This window comes from Saccoglossus kowalevskii, chromosome 19 (genome assembly GCF_978046115.1).
Source record: "Saccoglossus kowalevskii chromosome 19, keSacKowa6.1, whole genome shotgun sequence".
Taxonomy (NCBI): domain Eukaryota; kingdom Metazoa; phylum Hemichordata; class Enteropneusta; family Harrimaniidae; genus Saccoglossus; species Saccoglossus kowalevskii.
In genome coordinates this window covers 18269236-18292163 of record NC_140659.1, presented here as the reverse complement: position 1 = coordinate 18292163, position 22928 = coordinate 18269236, and the positions used below count along the sequence as shown (strand labels likewise).

Genomic DNA, 22928 nt, shown 5'->3' with positions numbered 1-22928 from the left:
TTATGTTAGATGGCATATCATTGACATTTGACCTTTTGCCTTATGTTAGATGGCATATCATTGACATTTGACCTTTTGCCTTATGTTAGATGGCATATCATTGACATTTGACTTTTTGCCTTATGTTAGATGGCATATCATTGACATTTGACCTTTTGCCTTATGTTAGATGGCATATCATTGACATTTGACCTTTTGCCTTATGTTAGATGGCATATCATTGACATTTGACTTTTTGCCTTATGTTAGATGGCATATCATTGACATTTGACCTTTTGCCTTATGTTAGATGGCATATCATTGACATTTGACCTTTTGCCTTATGTTAGATGGCATATCATTGACATTTGACCTTTTGCCTTATGTTAGATGGCATATCATAGATGCAAAACTAACCGGTTCATTGACATTGGCTCCAACAGAAACTAAGGATCGTAAACAGTTCAGACTACCAGCTTTAACAGCAAGATGAACACAGGTAAAACCTAAAAACAAACATTATACATATTAATTAAATGATTTGCATACAGTAACAGTAGGAAAAAGCATTGTATGATGCAACAACTGTGCTGAATACACAAAGAAACATATTGTGAACCACACACTTTACTTAACTAGGATTAAATCATTCAGCATCAAAGTCAACTTTTGTCACCTTTCAATAAATTAACCTTTTTTTTCATCAATTTCTGTGTCCAATGAGAAATTAAGTCTTTTAAGTCATAGAAATTTTAAAAAATACATAAAAATTAGCAAAATGTTATAAAAAATGTTGCTGCATATTTTATGGCATTGAATTTGGCAATTTCAATATTTTGAAACATTTCCAACATAGTGAAAACATAGTGCAAATGTAAAATATTTTGTAAAAAAAAAAAATAAATCATCACAAACCTTCATAGTTCTTCCAGTCTAATTCGGGATATCTTTTACCTTCTTTTAGTTCTCTCTGTTGCCTTAGTAACACCTTCAAACAGTTTACACTACCCAACTCGGCAGCAAGATGAGCTGCAGTGTTGCCATGACGATCAAGTTTCGACACATCAGCTCCGCATCTTAGTAACAATTCAACAGCTTCAGGTTGGCCGGTGATGACAGCCAGATGAAGGGGAGTCTGAAAATAAAATGGAGATTTCGAAATACTCATTCAACCCTTTGAGTGCCAGATATTTTTTCAGCTCAAAATTCAGTGCAAATATTTTCACATTTTGTAAAATTGTCACTAAATTTCATCATCGTTTTGAGTTATACAGACAGTTGCAGATATTGCTTTAAGTTTTTGATCAAAAAGGTTTGTCAATTTTTACCAACATTCCATATTGGAAGGAGCAGACTGCACAATATTATAAAGCACACTGCACGTTATACACAGTTCATTCAAGCGCAATAAACATAAACATTGCTCAGTCATAACTAGTATTTTATAAAAACGCACCATTTTTGACAAATGTTTCATTTTTACTAGATTTTACCAGTTCTCTAATAACTGATTACTATCCAAATATAAACATTAATTGTTGTGTGAGCCCTCCAATGCATATTTCTGAAAATTTTTTTTTAAATATATTTTAACATAAATAAAATTATTGTGCAAGAAAATAAATATTAATATTGAGCATATATACAGATTCAGAGATTCAATATTATACAAAACTGCATCTTGACTGAAAGTGCCAACCTTTGAACTCTGAACCTGAGAGCTGAATTAGACAGAAATTTGTTTAAAAGACAAATAAAACAGAATATTGAATGATAAAGTAAGAATAAAATAATGTTTTGACAATTTTACCGCTGTGAATATGTGTCTCCTTTAATAAAACAATGTATGAGCAAAGTTGTCACAATATATAGCAAGCTAGTGCTGATGCACGTACTCCGTTTTTATCCGACATGCCAATTGCTAGTTGACAAATCATTTTGTGATGTGATTAATAATTCAAGAAGTCATCGAATGATTCAGACGAACAAAAGCGCTGACAATAAAGTAACAGTTGTAGTGATAACACGTTATTATATTTGCAAGAAATACGTAGAAAATGATCATCACCACATCAAAATAGATAAATTACGTTAAAAATGTTGTTCTTGTCTGCTTTCTAATTTTAACATATTTCAGGCACTGTTTAATGTTCTATGATTACATTTCTATAATTTGCAAATCAACGCATTTGTAACAGATGCTGCAGTGTTAAGTAATCTCACCTGTCGAAGGTTGTTGTAGCGGTTGACAATTTGTTGTTGCGGTATACTGATAATGACACTCAGCAAACTGTGGACAACTTCGACATGACCGTGAATCACAGCCAAATGTAATGCCCTGAAATCAATATATAATCAATACTGTAAAATGACTAATTTTCACTGGGTTTAAATTTTGCTGATTACCATTTCAGGCATATTCAGTGGGTTTTAAATTCACGGTTTAATCATATAGATAATGTGTTCTATGCTAAATTTTACATATTCATTGGGTTTTAATTAATTTTGCGCATTTTCCAATCAGCGAAATAAGCAAAATTAAAACCCAGTGAATAATTAATCCTTTTACAGTATTTGAGATAAAGTTTAAAATATAAACAAATCAATTCAAAACTTTAATTTAAGTAGGTGTACCACATTTACAGATTCTGTATTTCACACTTACGAATCACCGTTTTCATCCTGTACGGCAGTAAGATGTCTTTGTACAGCTAACAGTATTTTGACATCGCCTGTGACACAGAAATCTCTTAATGCAGCTGATGTCCGTTCTGCTAGCTCCATTGTAGCTGTATTGATCTGTACGGAAGGCAGAGGCAGCGGATCCGTCTGAACTGCACCTACTGCAACTGAAACTGCAATATAGAAATTGTTAATAAATTCAATACTCTGTTGTGTAATGTTATGACTCAGGGGTTTTCCCAAAGATTTGGAACACTTAATGTTTTTATTTTTATAGAACATAAAGTTTGAATTTAACAATCTTGTACAAATGAACATAATTAACCCTTTGCGCCCCAATGCGGCCATATATGGCCGCTTATTTCTGACCAAAGATAACCGAATTCGGCCGTAAAAGGCCACCCGTTAATGCACTGTCAAAATCCCAATGCGGCCGTAAACGGCCGGTATTTCATATATTGAAACAGAAGTTGATTCTGATCTCCCAAGATCTTTGCATGAAAAAATAAATTGTTGATGAAAATAATTAGAAATACAGGTACGTTCAGACTGAAAATTATATACGAATTGTCCTCGTACTTTTCTTGTACAACGGGTTTTTCGGACGGTGTCTGTGAAGAGCTGTGACAATTTGCATAAATAAACAAACACAGCAGCATGTTTGGTGAAAGTTCATTTATTCTACCGCAGTTTTTAACCAAAATAAACGCATAATACATACAAAATTTATATTCATCTGAACTGGAAACATTATTTAAATAAATTACCTATATAAAATGTTGTTTTTCCTTGTCGGCGAGTTTTTAATGTCGAAAAATCAGACTGTCATCGCAATCAGTCTTGCGTGCCAGCAGAGGTCAACACGTGAAAATTGCCGTAGTCGCTGGTTCCGTATAAAAGGCATCCCAGTTTCGTTGCTATTTTTCACTGCAAGTCCTTATTTCGCCTCTGTTGTATTTCCACTAGATATCCATGTATTTTTTTCATTCACAGTGTTCAAATATCGCTTTAAAATGGGGGTTTTAAACGGGAATATCCAATGACCTCTGTAGGCCAAACGACACTGTCATCAATTACCGTTGGTTTGAATATTTAAACACGATCACTGTGTCGTAGCCCCGGTAATTCCCGCCCTACTGTTCCATATGTATATTCCTAATAAAGAATCCTGCCAAATAAGGAATACTTCTTCCGAATATATGGATAAATTACACACTAATTTGACTGTGGCGGGAATATGCAAGGTTTTTCAGTGGTTGACAGACACGATCATTCAGTTGACCTCCACTGCGTATTTGCATTTGTTTGTAAACACAGCTGACTTGTAATCGAACGAATTAAATTTCTGTCGAGTATTTTTGGATTTTTTATGCAATTATTCACAACTATTTGTGTGATACGTTTAAAGTTTAAACTCAGTGATGAATTTCCAAACTGTGAGCGAACAGCAGACTGCGGGCCCCAGTACCGGGATGCCACAACAACCGGCCGACTCGGAGCTGTCATTGCAAACTGAACGTGACGCAATTCTTAGATTTTTCGATGAGTCTGATTCAGACACTAAGTTTGAAGGCTTTACAGTGGAAGAAATAGACGAAGGGAGATTGAGATGTGAATTGCTATGCCAAAATACCAACTGTGGCAGTGGCATCGATCCTAATGAACTGTTAGACTTGCTGAATGCCGATGCCGACAGTGACTCGGACTCTGATGCCGATGACATCGCCGATACACCAAACATCTGGTCAAATGAAAGGACCGACGTGAACATTCCAGCACATGACGACCAGTTTTCAGGACCAAGACATGGTGTTGGTTTCGACGGGGAACCACTGGATTTTTTTAAATTATATTTTACGGACAATTTTTTGGATTTGTTGGTCGGGGAAACAAATAATTACGCTAGACATAGACAGGAAGTTACCGGGCGCGTAGACCGGCATTGGTATGAAACGGACAGAGATGAAATGAGTGCCTATTTTGGTGTTATCATAAATTAGAAACCAAGTGAATTGTAAATAAAATGAGTTTTTTTTTTTAAATGAAATGAAACTACAGTGTCCTAGTCTTCTTTTCCCTGTGTACATGTCAACCTACCTGGCTCACACTAAATTGGTAAAAAGTTTTGGGTAATGGGAGTACAAATATGCAAATTAGTAATGGGCCCTGCAACATTGTTGCAACAAAGTATCTATGGTGTGCAAAGGGTTAAGTAAATCTTCAAAAATATTCCAAAATATAAATGTTTGTTGAACTTCCAGTCTGATTTTCTTACAATTTTAACATTTCATTGTACAGATACTTTCTATCAGAAATATATTTGGCAATTTTAGACCGCAAATAGAGGACAATAGTTCCTAAATTTCAAGAGCTAAAAAATTGAAAAAAACATTACAAATATGATAATATATAAACTTACCTGTAGGTTTCTCATTTTCTGTTTTGAGCAGTTTTGTTTCATCATATTCTAATGATACCATTGAATCAATTCGTTTAGCTTTCGTTTCCTCAAAACACATAGACAGTCCAGTGCTATATGGCTCTACAAGATTGTCTCTGTCAGACAACCCTAAACTCGCCATTTTCTGCTGCATAAGATCATCATCTGTGAATGGAGCAGCATCAGTAACAAGATCATCATCACAATCAATTCCTACATCAGCATCGTCTGAGTAATCACGAGATCGGCGTTCGATTTTACTTCTATCAAGGCTGACAACCTGTGGCATCACATGATGAGGTCCGACAGCACTACGGGCAAGTAGTCTGTCATCTTGTAGTGGTGCTTGAGATTGGTAGGTAGTCATCACAGACTGCAGGCTCTGCCCCCACCTCTGATCACCCATTTGTCCACCCCCGCCTCGTTGTAAACCTAAAATTCAAGAAAAGAATAAATATTTCAGTTCGAAATTTGACAACTTAGTTTATCAATGCAGCAGATTGAGAGGGCAAAGGTAGAATAGATGTTTAATCTGTTCACCACCAGTTCCCTCTTTTCATCACAACTTAACAAAATAGTCTCGTTTATAGTCTGCACTTTCCTTCAGAAAAGTTTTTTGAGTGAAAACTAAAAATTGACTCATATTTTGTACGTTGGCTCCAAAATCAGGGTTCATTTCCAGAAATTTAGAAGAATATAAAAAAAAATGCTGAAAAATTTTTAGCAAGAAAGTCTGGTGGTGAACAGGTAAAATAATACACAAACACAAGACACATGCTGCAGAGGGTTTGAGACTCTTTCCTTTGATGTTTGACTCAGTTCTATGATCAACATAAACTGTAAAATACTTTATTTTAGCTGGAATTAATTTCTAAACTTAAAAGACAGATTGGCTATGAAGTTTATTTTCACTGATTTTTGATGAGTTGAATGTAAAATATAGGAAAAAAGGTATTGTCACTGGATTTTATTTCTGCTGACTCATCCCTTCAGCGAAAAATAAATTTCACATGAAAATAAATTACTTTACAATGATTCATCACATACAATGGCCATTATCATTTTCCCAAAGAATACAATAGATGTGATATTTCATGTCTAACCTTGCACTCCGCCTGCAGTAAATCCTTGGAATCCGCCCCCACCACCAAACGCAAACGAAGTACTGCCATAGGTACTCCCTCCTCCACTTCCACCCATTCCACTCCCACTCGGTCCCCCACCAAGGTGATCTCCAAAATATGGAAGAGTCTTTTTCCTTTTCTTGCTCACTTCTTCTTTGTCTAAGAATATGAAACACAATCATAATCAACATTTGAAAAATGGCATCAGTCTCTACTTAAAATATACGTACAGTAGAAAACTAACTATTTATTCACTGGGTTTTATTTTAAGCAGATTTTACTGCAGGGATATTTACCGGATTTAAACCTAATTAAGCCCTAAACAATTTACATGATGATGATCACATGCCTATGGTCTATACTATCACATGATGATCACATGCCTACAGTCTATACTATCACATGATGATCACATGCCTAAAGTCTATACTATCACATGATGATCACATGTCTACAGTCTATACTATCACATGATGATCACATGCCTACAGTCTATACTATCACATGATGATCACATGCCTACAGTCTATACTATCACATGATGATCACATGCCTATGGTCTATACTATCACATGATGATCACATGCCTATGGTCTATACTAATACATGATGATCACATGCCTATGTCTATACTATCACATGATGATCACATGTCTACGGTCTATACTATCACATGATGATCACATGCCTACAGTCTATACTATCACATGATGATCACATGCCTACGGTCTATACTATCACATGATGATCACATGCCTATGGTCTATACTATCACATGATGATCACATGCCTATGTCTATACTATCACATGATGATCACATGCCTACGGTCTATATTATCACATGATTACATGCCTACGGTCTATACTATCACATGATGATCACATGCATATGTCTATACTATCACATGATGATCACATGCCTATAGTCTATACTATCACATGATGATCACATGTCTACAGTCTATACTATCACATGATGATCACATGCCTAGTCTATACTATCACATGATGATCACATGCCTACAGTCTATACTAGCACATGATGATCACATGCCTATGGTCTATACTATCACATGATAATCACATGCCTATGTCTATACTATCACATGAGTATGGTCTACTAGATACTTGTATTTATATTTCATTCAAGAATGAACTACACTTACCAAATTGTTGTGGATGGTACGTGAACGGTTTAGGCTCACTCACTTCAGAATCAGACTTTCTTCTAAGTTGAACCATAACACTGACAGGTCGATCAATTGCAATATTACGATATTTTGGAGTCTTAAAAACAATGGCATACTGAAACCAACAACCAGAGAATGCATCAATGCCTTTATTTTCAAGATGACAAACATCTCTACAGTGAGAATTGTACCATATGTATTTTGCTTCCATTTCCGTATATTAAAGCCACCAAGTTGTGCCACATTAGATAGCTTATAGCAGCTTTTCAATTCAAAATGGCTGACAGAATGATGCATGATGGGAAATCACAAGCATTTGTTTCTGTGGATAAAGGCCAATGCACCCAGTGTTTTTCATTAGATATAATGTATTTCAATTTGTAGTGAACGTCATATACAACTGTAACTACCTGTCTATGTACATCAGTGGGACCAAAGTCCCCCATCTGTTCCCACACATCTCCATTACCATTATCTTCAAAGAACCGGACCTGAATATCATCTTTTTGAACTTTATCGCATAAAAGATATACCTCATCTCCGCCAGTACAACATCCAGACGAACGATCCATGCGACAGATCTTCAACTGCGATGCGTTAGGTGCCTCTATCGAAACAAAAAAAAACAGTTTATTGTTACATCATGTACCAAATCCATGATTTTTTAGTGTTTTTGAATACACAGATTTTTATATACTTATAAAACAGCTCTTGACACAAACAATTCAAAAATTTAACAGAAAATCTAGAATTTTTAAGGAAAGTGCACACTATATTGGCTTATTATGCTTTAACGCACACTGATCAAGATACAAACAAAGAAGAGTTAACGATGACAACAACGATGACAACAATGTCAGACAAGATAACCTGTATAATTTGCCACTTTAGCGTCATTGCACACTGCGTAGTAAGAAATGTACAAATTATAATTACCTGATAGCTTTTGTTTTTATAAAAAGCTGGGTGATACAAGTATTAAAGTTTATGACGCATTTATCCACAAACTTTAAGGTATGTGTATAATTTTGGCTATGATCTTACATGTAGCAATAAAATAGTTTTACCAGTACGGTAACTGCCGTATTACTTCGTACACCAAAACAGCAACATTGCCAGCTGAGTTGCTGACTGGTTTGCTATGCACGCTTGGAGATCATTACGTGATTAGAACAAGTTGGTCCAAACCAACTTCAACGTCAAATTAATAGGGACTCTGACACGTTGAATATGAATAGAAGATTACAATATGATTTCCTTTCAATTTATTTCATTCAATCATATAAATGTGTACCAGTATATAATAAATGGCAAAGATATCCAAACAAAATGTACGTACTGAACACAGTATGAAATGTCGCTGGTGGTGTGTGTCATAATGCTCGTAAATGAGCCAAACGGTGAACAAACCAGTTCTAATCATGTAACGACCTTGAGACACGACTAACAAACCAACGCAATGTTGTTGTTCGAAACAATATGGCGGGGATAGTAACAATACCAACGGTACTCTACTTACTACTGTCATAAACTGGCTTAGATACGACTGCATCCAACTGTCTTGTATAACTGCCGCTACCATCGGCTAAATATGCTTGAAAACACAGTCGTACGACTGACAAATCCATATCGCTTGCTTGCTGTTTGGCACGATCGGCAACTTCTGCTTCTGTTAATGGTGTACCCGGATCCGAAAGAAATTCTCGAAATAATCTATCAGACTCAGAAATTCTTTTTCTCAACACGTCTGGAACCTGTTTTTTCGTAACGTGCCGGATACCTAAATTTGGAAAGCTGAATAATATGAAAATAATTATGAATCACCAATTGCATAGCGGTTGTACTATACCAGTTATTGTTAGATTACAAAGATCTATGCCTTCTAAGTGTTGTACACCAAAATAAGGTTGGCCCGTAGCTGCAGAATCAATGAGAAACCATTTGTAGGTCACTGGGCGAGGGAGATTTATTCACCAATTACAGTACAGTTCTCGCGGAAGCTTTGGCTTCACTTCAGCTTCACCTTCGCTTCAGCATCGCATCATTATGGCATTGTTATGGCTTCAGCATCGCTTCAATGTCGCGACATTAAAAAGTTAGAAGATTATCGCTTCGCTTCATTGTGGCCTCATTATGGCGACAATGTGGCATCAGCATCGCTTCATCAAACAAAGAAGTACTGTACTCATTTCCCCCAAACCTCTTGACCACTTCCGCTTTTGACCGGTCAATTTCCGTTTTATTTTCGACCGTGCAAAAATTCGGACTACTAAAAATTATCTGGTTTTCATAGATCACGGTTACTAGTTTAGTAACCGTGCATAGATGTTGAACAACCGTCAAAAGTTCAAATACATTTTGTTTTAACTATCTATAATTATATGCACGCAATCTGACCCTTTGACCTAGATTTGGCTGGGATTGAATATTTTATTTTAGACAACATTCCGACGTGACGCACTGCTACAAAATGTATTCAACAGAAGTACAATACGGTTGTCTGGGTTTCTTTTCCTGATTGTGTTGAGTTTACGATTTGTATAATTATTGTTGTTTCCCCCCAAGCAGAAGACAAGCCGAAGGACCATGAAGCTAAATAGAATTCCCACGCATGGACGTGGACTGAGTGAAAGAAAATATTTCTAAGGCTAAAATAAAAATGACCTACTATTACACCTCTTTGTGTATTTGTCAATTTTGAATATATTTGGTATGACCGTATGATCGTAAATACCTAGAAAAATCTCGTCTTTCGTTAATAATTTCATTTATTTTAAAATGTCTACCGACCGTAATTTGGTCCCGACGTCCGTCATTCAACACAATCAGAATTTATTTATCGCAATTCATGGGGATCATGCCCCGTAATTTGCGGGCTGTACAACCAAATAATTAAACAAGTACTATTTATTGTATTTTTGTTTTACCTCGCGAAACTACAACAGAGCGTAGAGTTGTCGCGGTTAAATAGTCGCCTTGAAATCGATGGAACTTCAACTACTAGTATCCATTTCTCACCTTGAAATAAAAAAATCGAAGAGCATCGGGGTTTTTATTATTAACCAGTCTTACGAATCGCTAGCTTTATTTTATTCGAATTCATAAAATTCACGAGTTTTCGACATTTGTTGGCAACTTCCGCGCTAAAATGGTTGAAAATGTGGGTGTGGTTTTCTCGCAAAGTCCTGTTGACAATACGGACAAATATGGATCTGTGACCCAGGTCGTGCTTCGTGATATTGTAACAAAACATATTTAACGCAAATTGAAGGGTCGTCGTACCATCCAATCTCCATCGTCGATTCACAAAGTTTTTCTTGTGCTGTGACAGGCTTCGCAATTATTCACTGAAAAACATCGGTATATTTTGACAAACGGATGGGATTTTACCTCAGTTCAAAAAAAGAAAAAAAAAACAGGGCTGGGGTACAAATCAGTTTTGCAAGTTTGGGAAATAAGGTAAACCAGACTGGGGTCGATGATTTTCAGTATCGAAGGACTTCCGTGTGAATCATGATTTTCAAATTGTTTGGCTGGTCACCAAATATTTACGGCCACACTAAATGGACACGTTTTTTTCTGAAGCCCAATAAATTATTTCTGCATGTCAAGCGCTATTCGATTTTTTACAGGGCATGTGGCTCGTTTTCATTCGAAAATATGTTTGTGAGAATACTTTTAAAGTACGTATAGATCGAGCTCAGATCACTGATCGTGACTTAATTTTGAGAATTGGTTGTCAAATTTTACCAGACCGACGCCACCACAACCATCCAATCATATGTTGGAAATGTACGCACTTGTTTTGAAACTTTGTATCAAGATGACTGGCGACGACGCCGACGCATCAGGCGGCGTACGTGTGTATTGCATGTTTTAGTAGTCCGGGCATGGGGTCGGACTCGGCTAAAACCAATCTGATTAAAATCTGATGTAGTGTACGGGCTTTAATTATTTTGCCTATAAACTTATTTTAATTTTATTTTTGATTACTTTTGTTATTAATGCCCTTTTATTTTATTATTTTACTTTGATTTTGATTTTGTGATTTTTTTAATTCTGCCCTACCTACCTACATCTGATCCGACGCCTATGTAAGTCCCGTTCAAATCTCGCGTAAGTAACAGCCAATCACAGCCCCCCTTTTATACAGGCTGTCGGTTGCTTACTTTTCAGTGTAGCGATACTCTACGGGCAATCTTTCTGTACATTATATTTTGCCCACTTGAATAAACCATTAATAGAAAATTGCTAGTATATTTTTATTTGCAAAAGAAATTCCTCAGCATTTTACAATTTTTGTCATTACATTGAATATTTTTTTCACTTCCAACAAATGTGTACACTTCCAGATACATCTTCGCCAGCCAAGGTTCGTTCATTCAGTCATCGCTTCAATTTTACATCACTGAGCATAATTATCTAGAATGGAAGCAAAAAAATACGTAAATCGTAATGATTAGAACACTGTAAACAGCTATAGTAAACAATGCAAACTGATTTTAAATTGTATAACGGTCACCGGCCCACGGCATCGACGCAGAAAATTGGAGCAAACAAATATTTCCTGATCGATTGCGATGTGTTCCAAATAAAAAATATTTTATTCCAGTCCAAATCAGCTCAATTACTTTAATAAAGAGTTATTGTATAATGTACAAAATGTTGATACAATTTGATGAATATTTACAGCTACGGCTTCAATACCGTAGACGATGTTGGCCCGATCTTCAACAAAACATCACCCGTCTCCAGGGCAGGCGACTGGAAAAAGACACTGGTGTTCGGTCGAAACGATGGAAAAAAAATCGTCACTCCCAGAATAACTATGCAAAATAACGATCTAAAGTCGAACCATTCGAGCCACAATATTAACATAAAAATGACTTTCGTTGCATTTGACAATGATAAACTTACCGTAAAGCCGTGTTATTCTCGGTCGCTAACGTCGGTATAATCCGCTATTTTATTTGAGTTATAAATAAATAAACGCTGCTCAGACTGATAAGTATGATATATTGAAGATAATATTTGGTAATCGTAGTCCTAAATAACTATTAAAAATAGCTAGACACACTTGCTTCTATGCTATCCATAAAGAGTGGTACGTTATCACACTTGCTTCTATGTTATCGATAAAGAGCCATTGCTCGAAACGTCTAGCTATTTTTAATAGTTATTTAGAACTACGATTACCAAATATTATCTTCAATTTTATTTGAGTGTTTGCCACCCGACTCCGCCCGGTGACGTCATCATGTGCGCTATAGAAGGAGGTCTGTGATTCGTTGACTAAAATCGTCGATAGTGGGTCTCGTTGAAATCTCGTTACATAGGCATCGGCTCAGATGTAGGTAGGGCGGAATTAAAAAAATCACAAAATCAAAATCAAAGTAAAATAATAAAATAAAATAAAATAAAATAAAATAAAAGGGCATTAATAACAAAAGTAATAAAAAATAAAATTAAAATAAGTTTATAGCCAAAATAATTAAAGCCCGTACACTACATCAGATTTTAATCAGATTGGGCTAAAACTAAACGAGACACAGAAAAATACCACCGAAATGAGGAATCTGAATCTGCTCTTCTAGCAGCAAATAAAATGAGCGAAAAAAGGTAAATTTTATAACAAGAACAGTTTCACTTCGTATACAGCAAATTGTGTTGTATCAGAACGACGATTGCATCGTGTGATTTGAATTTATCACGATTTTCCTTCCAGTCAATATGAAACTCGTCACCTTGCCGATTGTAATGTACTTCGCAAAGTTTTTGGTGCCCAATACTCGCAACACTAAAATAATTAAACAAGATATCTTTTTAAAATGTCATTTTACTCTTGATCATATTATTTTATTCGCCTTGAATTTCAAATCGATTACATATCGAACTTCTGTACATGTTTTTGTCTACTGCCCTTCTGCGTGCAAATAATGAGGTCATACTCATGTCACAATAAGTTGAAGCTGATGCCATGTTGATGCCATGAGACTGCGAAGCTGAGGCCACGATGATGCCACAAAATAGCGAGGCGAACACAGCTTCAATTTTCAATGACGCGAAGCTGATGCCACAATGATGCGATGCTGAGGCGACAATGAAGCCATGCATAGGCGACAATGATGCCACAAAAGCCAAAGCTTCCGCGAGAACTGTACTGTATGCAAGGTCACACACACAAAAAAAAATCTCACCTGGCTGTCATATCAGTCGGTCCAACTTGGACGGTACAAATTCCATCGTCACATTGTTTGCCGACAAGACTGTGTGCATGTGGTGTTGGGATAGAATCATTGGTTACCAGACTCACTACAATTCGAGCCATTCCTTGATAATTTAAAATCTATTCAAACAAATATAAGCATCCAATTATTTTTATATTTTTGTCGAAAATGGATTTTTGTTACTACTTTGTATACATAGATGAAGGTAAGACTGCATAATGAGGTTAGGACTCAACTGTAAATAGACCGTTAGATGTATATACCCGCCTAGATTCTATTGAAAGCAAGACAGCCATGTGACTGTTATTTCAAATACAATGTTGTTTTCCATTATCTTCCATTATTGTGTCTACTGTTCCAATTACAATGGTAACACAGATCAACAGTGGAGAATTAAACACTATTTGAAGTACAAAAACAAGTAACATGGTACTTTCGCTTTCAACAAGATCTCAGCGACCAAGTGCGTTTATAAATTTTCTGAAAACCAATTTTTTTCTTGATAATTTTTTCATAAATTCTAATTTTGATCAAGTTTTTAGCAAATGAGGAATTATACCTATTTGGATTGAAAAATTAAAAAAGAGTCTTAGAAAAAGACATTAAAATGTGCAAAATATTGCACCTAAATTTTGAAATGCAACAGTATGGCACTTAAAAGTGTGAAACAATAATGGCATTCTGAAATGTATGCATATTGAGTAAAATATGAATAATACTAACTTTGACTGCAGGGTAAGTTTTTCGTCCTCTTTCACTATCAGCTCCTGGAAGTCCACCATGAGAACCACCCTCACAACCATATCGGAAACGAAATCCCCTCTGAAAAAAAAAAAATTACCAAATTAATTAATTACCACAGGAAATATTCATATGCGGCTGTCAGAATGTGAAGTAAATTGTCATTCAAAGATGGTGTACGAATGCCAGATGTGACGACAGACAGACAGACAGACAGACAGACAAACAGACTGACTGACTGACTGACTGATAGACAAACAGACAGATAGATTTAAGGACAAACAGACAGTTTTTTTTAATTTTCTTCTTTTTCCATATGTTCTACCCTTTTCTCAGATAGTTTCCCAGATTTGGGTTTAATTAGGTGGAGAATTGTTACAAATATCTATGATGGTATGAACAAAAGTAGGATAATTTTTAAAATCAGTATGAAAACAATTTTGCAAGTGAAAACCAATGTGAATCCTGAGATTGTTGCCAAGCAACACATTGTCATCGTGATCCATTCCTTTTGTGAGACAACACAGTTTATTGGTCGGCGTGGTTTCGTACTCACAAAATTAATTATAAATATGCTATTCTCCTGATTTTCCAAAATATTTCTGAGTTTCAATTCATCATCAAGTTACCAATTCCCATTGAATGTGACTCAATTAATAAAATCAAAACCGGATCTGTCTTTTTGAAAAATGGATGTTACTAGTCTGTAGCAATAGTTATACCAGTAGTGTATTTTTTGTAAGTTGTTTGTCAGTATTTTGTAATTTACAGCTAATTTCAATGAAAATTGGTCAAGTTTGTAAATATTTTATATAAATATAATGAAATTTTGTACCTATCTAAAATAGCAGGCAGCTGGCTAAAAGCTGATCGGTGCAAAGAAAACTTCTCAAGTCCATGAACATGGTTTTTTGAATTTTAGATTAGATTTGGCCAAACTGTGTCTCATAAAGAATAATAATACTGTAATAGAGGACTCTGAACTCAGCCATGTGTAAACTAAACCAAAACAAAACATATCTGCTTTATTTAGTAGCACAAGTGATTTATATACACACATGTGAACGTATATGGTCAAAATAAGTTCATATTTTAATACAGCATACAGTATTAATGTGTGACTATTAGATTATTTCTACATGTAAAAAAGTAAATACAATTTAAATTTATAAAATTTTAATGCAGAGATTTATGTAGTGCAACTTCTTAATTTATTTACTGCACACTTTTATTTAACAGGTAAATTATTTTTGATTTTAGCTTCTTGAATAAAATTGTCAATTCTTGCTATGACTGTCCTAATATTCTTTAATATTTGCTCTTATGCTCCAACAAGGTGTCTGAGAGGAATGGACATTTTTAAACCAGGTTATGGGTTAGTTTACCGGTAAGGCCAGACTGTTATTATCCCCTATTTTGCAAACCCGCCGAATGAACAGGAGCCGAAAATGAAATAAAAAAATAATTTTATTTCACCGTAATTTCTCGCGCTCGCCGACTTGTAAGGGCGAAAAAATGCTAAAAAATATTATTTTTATCTTCATTTTTTTACCGCTAACCGCATAACAAATCCAAGTTGCATTTTCATGGCAGTATCATGATCAAAGTACCGAAGTCTCGCGCAGATGAGAAACAAGGTTATACGTGGAATAAAATTTTATTTCATTTCTTCTCTCAGATCAATGATCTCACTTACAATTCCTTGAGAATCACACAAATCTGATGGAAAAAAAGAATTAATTTTATTTTTTTCCCGCCCTCCTCAAAAAAATTGCCTTATAAAAACTCGCGAAACAAGGAATAAAAAAAGTCTGGGCATACTGTAGAATTTTATATCCCAGACAAATGATTAGAACCTGTATAAAAAAAATCGTTGTTAATATACTGTAAAATACTTTATATTCACTTGAAATTAATTTTCATGTTTTTTACTGTAGGAATGATTCAGTAAAAATACAATCCAGTGAACATATACCTTTTTCTCGTATTTTGCATTTAACTTGTCAAAAATCAGTGAAAATAAATTCCATACAAAACACCCAGAAAGACTTTTCAGCGAAAATTAATTCCAGCTAAAATAAAGTATTTTACTGTATTGATATCACATTACCTAATCTGATTTTGATATATGAGAACAATGAAGTTTTGCATTTATAATGTGATAATAAAGAAGATTTTGTAACCATGTATTGACATTTCTAGTATTAGAAACAGGAACATAATCCATTGCTATTAATTGTGGAACCTATTTCCTCAATCCGAAAATAGAAGACAGGTATTGTAAGACACCACAATAAGGAAGAAATATTTATTTTTACAACATTGAATTATTCATATGAATTGTTAAATTATCACCAGAGAAATAATAACTTTAGGATGATTTCATCATCAGTCACCCCTCAACTCATTGAGCGCCATCGTTTTTCCTCAAATTTTCCTTGGGGCATCCAAATGCGGAAACTGGTTGTCTCTTGGAAAGAATGATTTATTTTCCATAGTCTAGTATAGTAACATCATAGCAACGAAAAATAAAATAAAGGAAAATTTGAATAAAAATACACTTGTTGAAATCCAAAAGAAAAACACCCAGGTCAACAAAGATAGAGACAAGAATTTATCTGTAATTATACTTTATGTAAGTTATGTAATTGTTATGTAAGTTAAGCATCCAAGAAATGTATCTTTAAAAGGAAACTCCAATAAAAAGTGATAAATACAAAACATCATTGCAACATTACCGGCAGTTTGAGCCAGATCCTGGTGGCACTATGACTGACATTTTCAGGTTTATTTTGTGAAATTTTCAGGTATATTTTGTGAAAGAAGACACAAATTTGGTTGAACCAAAAGCAATATACCGGTAAACACAAAAGGCAAATCATGCAACTGAATTTTCAGTCCTCAGAGTGACATTGGACAACCAGGATGTCTTTCAATGGCATCACAGACAATTTTCTTTAATTAATACATGGGAGGGAAGTCAAAGCAGAAAATAGCTATTTCAAAGCGCCAACGGCATATAACCCAATTTTGTCATTTTTTTATTACTATGGCAATAATATATCTGATAATATATCTGAAATTTGACATGTATGTTCAGTAGAATGCTATTCAGACAGATAAGGGACGACGTCAAAAGATCGATGTCCGATAAAAAAATTAATTCCTTTAGTTTTATTCCAAACCCCCCTACCCCCCACTGAAATTTAATTGATAAATAGTGGTCATGGCGTCAGACTACATTCACCATTAAATACAAATTGATAATCGGACAGTAGTATTGCATAGCAGTTGGTTGTCAGGTGGGTGTAAAAAGATTTTATGCAAATGCACCTCATTTGACGCACAGATTTACACTCGAACCAAACCATTTTTCTGTTTTTTCCCTTCTCGGTTATTTCTGTCCATGATTGGATAGAATAAAAATGAACTACAAATACTCCAAGATTTTTTTGACTTCATTAAAAATAAAATCGTTTTTGAAGGATGAAAACTTTTTGAGGTCAAACCACCACCACCACCCCCCCACCCCCAAACTAAAGGAAATAAGTTTTTTATTCGACATCGATCTTTTGACGTCGTCCCTAAGAAATCATTGCTTTACATATGCTTAGTCTTTTCACTACAACACTTTCTCACTCAAATTTTTCTGCATTTTTTTCTTATACACATGTATTCTTCAATATTTTTGGAAATGAACCCTAATTTTGGAGTCAACAGACAAAATTTGAGACAATTTTCAGTTTTTACTCAAAAAAATTGACTATTTTTGTCCCAATCTTTTGAAGGAAAGTGCAGACTATAAACAGGACTATTTTGTGATGATAAGAGGGAACTGGTGGTTAAAGAAACAGTGTTTTAGTATAAGTGTACATAGCAACCTAATATTGAGGACTGCCTAAATTCAAGGGCATAATTTTTTTGCTAAAAAGATCCACATTTTCATGAATTTTTCTAAAAAATTTGTCGTTACTTTTAAGCTAACAGAACATAATTTCCCGTGGCCAATCAAAATGGCCGTGACCATTTATACGTGAGCCAGACCTTCACCTTTACTCAAAATGTGACTTAATTACGATGTGATATTTACATGTATGCATAGTGTTAAACAATTTGTCCATTAGTTAACCCCACAAGAACGTTGTGAACAAAATACACCAACAAATAAACTTACCGCCTTTGGTTCTGTCAAGATAACTAGCCGAGGTGCATCATCAGGCTGTGATGGCTCTGCCTTATTCGAATCAGAGGTACCTTGCGTCATGTTCTCCAACATGGTAATATCAGTTGACACGCTCACCACGTCACCATTGGCAATCCAATTATTCATCAACTCATTCGGAATCTCAAAGTTATCTGTATTCTCGTTCATGGTGTTTTTATAATATAGCAGTTGGTTTATTTACAATATCATCCAGATAATTAAATGTATGTAAATAAACTGGTTTCTGAAATCAAATCAGTTTCCAAGAATTGAATATTATATCAACCATATTCCCTAACCCCTCGTAAATTCCTAACACGTTGGGGTAAAATAAAGCACTGATTCGGACTCAAAATAGACAAATGTTTTCCTCGCTATGCACTAATCTTTGTTTTAAATTCACAGGAAAGTAACGATGCAAAAACGTTTTTCGATATCATGAATTACGTCACATCTACTAATAAGTCATATTTACGTATCTGTTATTAGCTGATATTATAAACAAACAACACAATCACTACCGTCATTTTGAATTACTCAGTGGTTCTTGTTAATTAAATGAGAGAATGTGATTGGCTGTTGTGAAACTCTTTTGTAATAATAAATAATAATAAACTTCATAGATATTTTTTCTTTTATGGGATCTTGATTTAAATAAAGTGAGGATGAGAAAAAAATAAATAAAATAATAACATAATAATGATGTTAACAGAAAAAAACCTTGCAGATATGCCTCAATATTAATATTGTGGTTTATTTGAATGTCAATGTTGGATTTGTAACACCCTCTGCATTACCATTACAAAATTACATTTATCCTCACAAGTAACATAAAATTCAGTGTTGTTGTGATTAGATGAATGGTTTAAAACGGTCATTTTGTTTTTCTGAATGTTTTTTAACAATTTAATTGTTAACTACATCCATGGGTAACCTGAAATGAGCATATACATGTGAAACCTAATAAAAATAAGTTCAATACATATACATGTACCCAAGCGTGTTTTACCGATCAAAACAAACTACCTAAACCAACTCAAAGTTCACTTACCAGCTGTTATCACATGCATATACTTTAAAGGTATTGACGGAATTGACAGAATTGACAATGTTAGCAATGGTATCAGGCTGTATGACGATGATGTCATTTTCTATTTTTAGCAAATACTGTTTTCAAAAACAGTAAAATCCCACTATACATAAAGACAATGTAACTATGCGAAATAGATGTAGGTATTTATTTGTTTTAATTTTAATGGGTATTTCCATTAAACACAATCAAACAATGTCTAAAGTACATGTACATCTTAAAATGAATGAATTTTTTCTCATACTCATAATTTTTGAGATAGTTGGTCATAAATTGCATGACAATGTTTATAAGTTTATTGTGTAAAATTGTGAAGCTAATGTCTCATGGAACCATGAAATAGCATTCTTTTGTGTATTTCAGTGACGTATTTTGAGAAACTAATATTTTTCAAAAATTTATATTTTTTGAGAAACTAATATTTTTCAAAAATTGATATTTTGTGAACAATTCCCAATTTTGAAGAAAAATTTCATTTTTACCACTTTTTAAAACCCAGATTTTTGATATAATTGAGAACAACAAAAAGTACCCCTATCGTTAACAATATATAATTTGTTTAGCCTAGGTCACAGTTTAAGATATGACATATTATCGTTGCCATAGAAACTATAATACTGCCAAAATGGCCACTACCGGGTATCCACTAAAATACAACCATAATTTTCTTGAAAATTAAAGCTGGTGATCCCAAAATTGACTAAATTCTGGGTATTTGAAATCATGAGTAGACCTTAAGTACAAACTTTGTTTTTAAAGACCACCTCTAGCCAATAGTTGGTCATAGTTGTACAGTCTCAGTACAATGCAAAATCTTAGTGACCACAAAAGAAGACCACCAGTGTCATAATAAGATCAGTGACCGACATTTTGGCAAGGTACATGTAGGAATTAACCTTTTCATCACCAGAATTTCTCGCCGAAATTTATTTTGCACTTTTTTCTTATATTCTTCAATAATTCTGGAAATAAACTCTAATTTTGGCGCCAACAGACTAAATTGTGTCAATTTTAAGTTTCTACTCACACAATTTTGCAGACACCACCAGTTCCCTCTTTTCATCACAAATTCACAAAATGGTTCTGGCACAGTCCCTCTATCCCCGGTCTGGAAACAACTAGCGTTCTTTTGTCTCAAACCCTGTTGCCAGTAAACAAACCGTTCACACCCGGGCCGAGGGAGCCAGGAAGTCAGACAGATTAAAATACTGTCAGAATATATTCATTAAACTCGGCAAATTTACCGTCATGCAAAGCGATATCTCATTGTATGACTTCACTTTGACCTCAAATTCTAGCAACTACAACGTAAACAAAACATGTAAACATAATTAGCAGTATGAAATTTGGGGTTTTTGAACCAAAATATTAATATTCCAAGACATTGCTAACTGACTGTCTGAATAATTCTCAGAATGGCTGTAATACAATGACCGTTTCCAGACCGGGGATAGAGTGACTGTGCCAGAACCATTTTGTGAATTTGTGATGAAAAGAGGGAACTGGTGGTGAAAAGTCAACCTGATTGTAGACATAATGTATAAAGTATTTTTACTCTCTATACTGATGATTCAATTTGAAGAGCCACAATGTTTTGCCTCAACATGCAATGTATATAATACATAATTTGTTTACAATAAATTTGAGCACACGCTGCATGGCGACACGCTGTATGTGCACAAGACTTTTAAAAACTATATATACATACAACCATATTTGTTTTATTATTAGTGCCGGTGCTTAAGTAAATTTCCAAAGCATTTCAACACATTTCAAACTAAAATCTCTATCATAATTATAGCTCTGATCGCACGAAAACTTTCTGTTTTCCGTCTTTTGGGGTTTTTCTGCAAATGGAGACAAAAAAATGTACAATCGTATAACGAGTTTCGTCCTTGAGCATCTATTGGAACCAAAATCGATTTTTGTTTCAGCACATGTACCGGTAGCTCACTGAATGTTTTTGTTAGTATCCATGAAACGTGTGAAATCAATTACATACAAGCCAGGTCTTGTCTCCTATAACAAGCTTTTCAAACATAGAGTAGGTAGGTAGCAATTTTTTAAGATTTGTTCTTGGTGTTTCATGTTTTTATCTTGCATATAAGAACTGTCATGTTTAAAGTTTACATTTCCAAATTTTGAATTTCTGTAAAATCTCATTAAAAGTGTGGTAGAATTTTGTAAAGTTTTTTCAAATAAGTCGGCAGTAAAATAAGATAGGTCGGGTTATAGGGGTCATACAATTTTTTTTTCTTTTGGCCTAATTAATTAAGAAACCTGATTTGTTGCAAGGAAGATTAAACAGGTTGTACAAATAGAAATTCGTTTGACATCACATGCAAAAAACGCAAGTGAAAGTGAAACAGTTGTTTTTTTACAACAGCTTTCTATCCCTAAATTACTTAAAGAATTTTGTTGAAAATACACTAAGTTTGAATTTCAGTATTATTCCTATCATTACTAAATAATTTTGTAAATTTTGAAACATATAACAAGTTTTTTTTTTTTAAACTGAATCAAAGCCCACATAACAATCTTTTTTGTTGTTAACCTAAGGACATATGGAATGTATTACAACAAGTTTCAAAAGTCCTGGGTCCATATTGAGGGATATTGCCCTGGAACAGCAATAACTAAAACAAAATGGCCACCAGTCGACCATTTTGAATACAACTGTATATCTGTATTTGAATACAAATGTATTTGATGTACAATGAATATATAAAATTTTAACATAATCAGTCAAAGCAGGTCAAAGATATGGCACTAAAACCGCATTGATTAAAACAAAATGGCCGTCAGTCAGCTATTTTGAATTTGATCTGAAAAACAAAATGATGTGCATCAATGTCCAATGTATATGTATGTACCAAGATTGAACAAAATCCATCTGTAAACAGCAGAGATCCGGTTCCGGAATGCCAGAAATGATGATTTCAGTACACAAAATGGTAATATTAGTAGATCAACAAAAATGTGCAAAATACTGTCCAGTGTTAGGATGGGTATCATACGAGTTATAACAACATTGTGGACAGGTGCAGCGATAATAAAAACATGACTTTGAATGGATGTGACAACCATTGACGTTGCCACTTGAATGGTGACATTCAAGACAAACGAATATTTCATTGTTTTCATTTTTTTGTCTCGAAATAGTCAAACTCATTTTTATTTCTATTTATTCGCATAAATTTAGTCTAGAAGGGAGTAGATGTACTACCGGGGTATGTATTTTGTAAATACT

General features: G+C 34.5%; 1 protein-coding gene and 1 long non-coding RNA gene across 2 annotated transcripts in view; both read right to left on the bottom strand.

The window, feature by feature from the left end:
• The window catches only part of NFkB (nuclear factor kappa-B), a 31095-nt gene that overhangs the window by 5576 nt on the left and 2591 nt on the right, over positions 1 to 22928 (bottom strand). The window contains 12 exon segments of the mRNA NM_001165001.1: positions 397 to 485; positions 895 to 1114; positions 2203 to 2317; positions 2645 to 2834; positions 5081 to 5533; positions 6205 to 6384; positions 7393 to 7531; positions 7827 to 8023; positions 8936 to 9210; positions 13614 to 13762; positions 14367 to 14465; positions 18559 to 18832. Of these exon segments, the coding sequence (NP_001158473.1) occupies positions 397 to 485; positions 895 to 1114; positions 2203 to 2317; positions 2645 to 2834; positions 5081 to 5533; positions 6205 to 6384; positions 7393 to 7531; positions 7827 to 8023; positions 8936 to 9210; positions 13614 to 13762; positions 14367 to 14465; positions 18559 to 18756 (2304 nt within the window). The 5' untranslated portion in view covers positions 18757 to 18832.
• On the bottom strand, positions 11665 to 12602 carry LOC146730596 (uncharacterized). Its single transcript, XR_014927469.1, has 2 exons — positions 12334 to 12602; positions 11665 to 11838 (listed from the first exon to the last, which is right to left on the bottom strand). It is a non-coding gene; the product is annotated as an uncharacterized LOC146730596 (long non-coding RNA).